Raw genomic sequence first — 5,893 nt, 5'->3', positions numbered from 1 at the left:
TCTAGCAGGAGGATAACTCGGTGTAGGCAGCACTGATTGGTTTCGTTTTTCTCTCTACTGACAGACCTCCAAATATACAAACAGCGCTACGTGTTGGAATCAACTGGAATTCTCCTTTAATATGTTAGATAACAGGACTAATAAAAAGGTGTGTCTCTAGGCCAAAACAACATTATAATATTAATAATAATTCATGCTGTTTTTAAAGACATCCAATTACAACATACATATGGTACGCATTTAACCTTCAGCATGAACAAAATCAGAAGTAAGTTATTTGTAAGAAAATTTTTGTCAAAACTGCAAACTTATACTCAAATCACACATTATTATGGTCCTGAACTTTATGTTACAGCACATTTATCGAGGAGTCGAGGTGGTTAGTGGCTCAGTTGAGAACAGAAATCCTTCCCTATTACCCTTGAAGATGGTAGATTTAAAGACATCCAAGAAGATAAAAGGTTGTGGAAACTATGTGAATTTGGAAAAGTTGAGAATGAATCACTTTTTCTTTTGTATTGTCCTTATTATGATGAGTGAAGGACACCCATCTTACATGAAATGTCTTTCCAAAATCCTGAAAGGCTCTTGTGCACTGATGACCAAATGGAGTGGTTGCCCTTTTGGGCTGGGCATACTTCTTGTGTGCATGACACAATAATAAATAACATAAAAAGATTTATTTACACAGTTCAATTTAAGCTCTGTGCACTAATACAGAGGTTCTCAATCTTCTTTCAGCCAAGGACCCCTTACAAGATAGAGAATATATGGGTGGCGCCCTCATCATGAATCTCCCTTGGAATAGTTTGACGTAGCCTATTTTTTACACTTCTATAGTCTTGGAAATGTGAGAGAACAACACAAGAAAATTGAATTAGAAAGATATTAGACATGTTTTAAAAGTGTTAATATTTTACTATCAGAACCCCCTCCAAGAGATGCACCGATCCAACTTGTTCTCTTCTGAAACCGATTCCGTCTGCAGATGGCAAGTACCAATCCGACACCAGTGCTAACTCATCAGAACCATGCAACCAGGGATTGCTGTGGAGTTGGTGGCCCACCGTGAGTAAATGAGTGTTCCCGATAGTAAAAACAAAGAATTTTATAGTGAGGGTGACAAAGAAACTTTATTTAATGTGAATCAATTACGTCACGGTCAATACCCGATCCACTCAAATAGGTCAGTCTTAAGTCCAGACCCATCATCTGGCACTGATATCCAATAACCGTACAGGCAGAAATCCCTTTCAGAGGAGGCAGATAGACACTGACAGAAGCCTAAATTCACCAGAATGCAATAAAACCACATATTAGACTTTTTAAGAACTTTTTCCTCAAATGAAAAATCCTTAAAGCTTTTTTTTTTTAAAGCTTCTATTTAATATTAATGAACGTCTGTTACATTCAAAGCAATTACCAAATGAGTTGATACAAAGCTAATTAGGACTATCAGCTCCACAAAACTCTCTCTGTACTTCTCAGTATGGCGATGTAAACAAAACGGTGTAGTCAGGCGACTTTCGCACAGAAACAGCAGCGGTCAGCTTTGGAGAGGAAGAGGACAAAAATAAGATTATTTCCTCTTCTTAAGAGTCCATCATGTTTCTAAATCCTCTGTGTTAACAATTGCATGGAGGAGGCGTGGGGGTGATGCGTGATCACAAAGGGAGATCAGCCATCACAAGAACGTTAAGGAAAATTAAGACAAACTGACCACAAAACAACTGCATGACAAAATTCTGGAATTCAGTCATTGTACTAAAGTACCAGGACCAGAAGGACAACTTAAAAAAGGTCTGTTTAATTCCCCCACCCCCCAATGTATCTGATGTCGGCTACCATTTAGAAGCAAATTACACTTAATCATCTGTTTTCCAATACAGGCTGATACAAAATCAACAGTGGATGCCCTACTCAGTCTGTAGGGCCTCTTTATAGGACGTTCTACTGACTCCCCACTATGATGAATCTGATCTACAGCCGCACCAGTTTGCCTTTGTGAAAGGTCCCTGCAGTTTAATGTATCCTCAACCTGTTCACACCTTCCCTCCATGACAGCTGCCCCAGTGACGAGCCAATCTCAAGTCATGTTGGGGGAAACATGTATACCACCCTTGAGTAGTGGGCCATTTATGTTTATGATCATTACTTCTTGCAGGCCAAATACCACCATGGATATAACACTGTTCGCAAAATTAAAACAGTACAAATCTCCACAAAGTCATGTTGGGGAAAACACGCATACCACTCTCGAGTAGTGGGCCATTTATGTTTATGATCATTACTTCTTGCAGGCCAATTACAGCCATAGATATATAGATACAAACCCTCACCCAATGGTGAGGTAGGCTGTGTTCATTTGTTGCCTATCACTTAGAGAAGAATAATATGCAGACAAACCTGGTCGACTAATTACAGTAATGATTGCAAAATGTTCAGAGCGGTGTGGGCAGATAATCACTGAAGCATCACAAGACTGAGCAGTAAATATGCTAATTTCAATCTGAAGTAAATAGACGCTTTTTTTTTTTTCTCCTTTCTTTTTTCCATGCATGAGTTAAACCCCGAAAGTTAACGAAATGCAAAAACACAGCACATTCTTGCAAACATCACGGTCATGTTTAGAGCATTGTTTGGCCTGGCATGTTTAGAGGAGGATGAACAGCCTATTCAGTACATCCTCTTAAAACGAAAGGTCCTCATAAGGCAGTGGGCTGCCAAGTGTTGGTCCTCCAATGTATAGCTAAACCAGTCTACACACAAACACCTAGGAGAGTGTGTTGGTGTGCTCAACGATACTTCGGCAGAAGCTGCTGAAGGAACTGATGCTGCCTTCTTTTTTCAAGAAAGCTCAAATTACTGAGTTGTAAATATGACTTTTCATTCCAAGTGCTCATTATAACAAAATCCCAGCTATTAACCACAGTGTTTCTTTACGGTGTTGATGTTTTGTTTAAAATTGGTGCAAGATGGTGCTGTGCTACTTTGACCGCCAAAAGAGGCAACACAGAAAATGCATCACAATCACAACTGAAACAACATACAGTTGCTAATTTTTCGGTAAAAATAAATCATTACAGAATTGACCCCCCCTAATACCACCTGTGGATGAAAACCAACCACCTCCGTCTTCCCATCTTTAATCTTCAGGCAAAAGCTGCTTCAGTTCCTTTGCTCCCCCCCTTCTCCCCTCTGCGTCTGCCTCCCTGTGTGGCTGGACGAGATCACGAGGCCCTCTCTGCTGTTTTGGCACATCTCTTTGACAAGGTGAGAATATCTGCAGAGAAAAGACTAAGACTGACTGCCCCCCCCCCTCACATCCTGCTTTTACTTAGCCACCCAGCTCCACCAGATGTCTTGAGTGACAGCACAGCAGAGTGACACACGTTTTACATATTGTGTGCTATGTGAGGGAAGACCGTGGGACATCATAGCATCCCTTCCTTTAGTGTGTCAGACAGGAGTGTGTGTGTGTTCAGGGTTCAAGGTGGTGGAACGTCTTGTCTGGGAGCCTGAGAATTTCCACCATACTTCCAGCATGCGAGGCTGCTTCAGTGTGCCTCATGAGTGGCTGCAATCCCAGCTGCAGCAAAAGGAAATGGAGTCTGAGATTTGGAGCTGTCATCATCGAGGCTATAAATCTCACAGTCTATTCAAATCCATACATCCTGCTACCAGCCCACGTTCGCTCTGCGGGAAAGTTCTTCCTCTCTCCATGGTGGGGGGAGTTTTGCCGAACAGAGTACAGCAGAATCCAAAAAAGTCTTGAGCCTTTACCACAGATGGATTTTAAATGAGACCAGCAGAAAACAGCAGTGACATTAGAAATGGCTTGCACCAGCTGGCACAAGTGCCATGAATTCAAAGTGTATTCCTGCACAGCACACACTACTTTGGGCAGTTCTACAGTATGCTTCTTGCACGCAGACACACACACACACACTTTCATTCCGCTCTGCCATACACATACTGTACAGACAAGACAATTTTGCACAAGCGCGCACACTAGCCTACTTACCATACAGGCTGGTGTACACACACACACACACACACACACACACACACACATACACAACACACACACACACACACACACACACACACACACACACACACACACACACCTGGGAACCGGCAGCAGCAACTGCATTGTGGGCTAATACAGTTATGAGGCTCTCTTTTCTTTAGTGATCTATTCTCACATCCGTCTGCTGTTAGGAAACCATCTACTAAGCTACGGGGTGTGTGTCCGGGCTGCTGCCTGCAGGGCAACACAACACTTGCTCCGCGAATCTGTGAAGAGGCATGCAAGCATCTCTTGAGCGGAAAAACCCAGCGAGTGTCGCCGCTTCATTAGGCTACAGTACAGTCCATCAGCATACTTTGCGGTCTGTCTGTGTGGTCCTTTCTAATAAATAAATAAATAAATAAATAAATAACTGTATCCCCGCTCTGCCCGGGACCCTGTGCATCGCTTCATATTTACACAACGGGCTTATCTTGCAGGGAAATAAATGTAAAATAAATCTACCAAAAACAAAGCAAGCTAATAAGCACTGGTTAGAGAACATTGCACTAAAAGGCATGATGATCAGACTGGAAACTGGTCTAATTGGAGCTGCAGCGACCACCCGCAAAACAACGTATTCGTTTTTGCACAAGTTCAACTATACTGAATTACGTTCCAAGTGTGGTTCAACTTACCGATAAGAGCCAGCTGTAAGAAGTACAGTCCGAGGAAGTCCATTATGGAACGGAGTGCGACAATAATTCAAATGGATGCAATCCCGGTCGAGCGATGCTGTGCCAGAATAAAAGCCCTCTGCTGAAATTGGCACCGCAAATTAAGACCGAAAGAATCGCAGCTGTTTCTCAAGTGATGACTGGCCACTTACGCTGACGCCGGAATCCACAGCAATGCATGAAGACACAGGAGCGGAGCAGAGCATCATCTTTTAACAGTCAAACTTTTGTGATGGATGAGAAATGGGTTACAGCTGCGCCAAAGCAAGACAGCGGTTCCAAATCTATAGCGATGGAGGGGAAAACCAGTGTGTTCCTTTAGATGGAATAAATCTTGCGCGTATTGGATATCCCTGCTCATCCGTCCGTCCTGAGCGGCTGCTTCCTCTCCTCTTCGCCTCCACCTGCGCACCGTCTGGCGACTGCGGAGGAATCACAGGGGCGCGTTGTTTTGCGCACTCCGACCTGCGAGTCACACCGTCCCTGTGATCCTCTGCTCCCAGGCGGCACCCAACCCAGCTCGTTTAAAAATCCAATCTTGGCCAAAGTTAAAATAGGACAAGTTAAATCGATAGGCTATTTCATACTGCCATTAAATGGAAACAATAAACCTGCGTAAAATGCTGCATAGTCTGCATGGGTGGCTATCCACACTCCTCTCAAAGTAGGTTATAGAGAAACTACCACAGTCGACTTGCAAGAAAATCATTGATTGAACGAAAGTTGAGAAAATATTTTCGGGGCCCTACAGCAGCAGCACAGTAAAAACAGAGCCAGGCTGACTATCAGTATCAAGAGACCATCTTGCAGCCAGCATGGTCTGTTTGAGACTACCTGCTGTCTAACGTGCTCAAACTGCTCTCCTTCCAAAACAGAACAAAGAATAAGCTATTTGGAACTGGGTTTTGAGGACAGCGGACCTGATTGACGTTCTAGACGAGCTGATCTATTTTTGTCTATAAGAAATGTGTTTGCCATACATCCAGAATTATTGGATTAAACTAGAAGCAGCACTCATCATGGAGAACATTTCAATTATTCATAGTGACAGCTTTTATGGGTGCTGTTTTTTTGTTGGGAATTATTTTCAATCCGTTAAACTCACACTCTGGATGAGAAATTAATGTTTGAGCGGTTTCTCTGT

At 42.8% G+C, this 5,893-nt stretch overlaps 1 protein-coding gene across 1 annotated transcript in view; it reads right to left on the bottom strand.

The window, feature by feature from the left end:
* gfra4a (GDNF family receptor alpha 4a) overlaps positions 1-5,412 on the bottom strand; it is a 158,741-nt gene extending 153,329 nt beyond the window's left edge. Inside the window, exon 1 of the mRNA XM_032511088.1 lies at positions 4,711-5,412. Coding sequence (XP_032366979.1) covers positions 4,711-4,753 — 43 coding nt within the window. The 5' untranslated portion in view covers positions 4,754-5,412. The remainder of the gene's footprint in view (positions 1-4,710) is intronic.
* Positions 5,413-5,893: the final 481 nt, after the last annotated feature.

This window comes from Etheostoma spectabile, unplaced genomic scaffold (genome assembly GCF_008692095.1).
Source record: "Etheostoma spectabile isolate EspeVRDwgs_2016 unplaced genomic scaffold, UIUC_Espe_1.0 scaffold314, whole genome shotgun sequence".
Classification (NCBI taxonomy): Eukaryota; Metazoa; Chordata; class Actinopteri; order Perciformes; family Percidae; genus Etheostoma; species Etheostoma spectabile.
The sequence above is the reverse complement of the archived record's forward strand: the minus strand, read 5'-3'. Positions and strand labels throughout refer to the sequence as shown.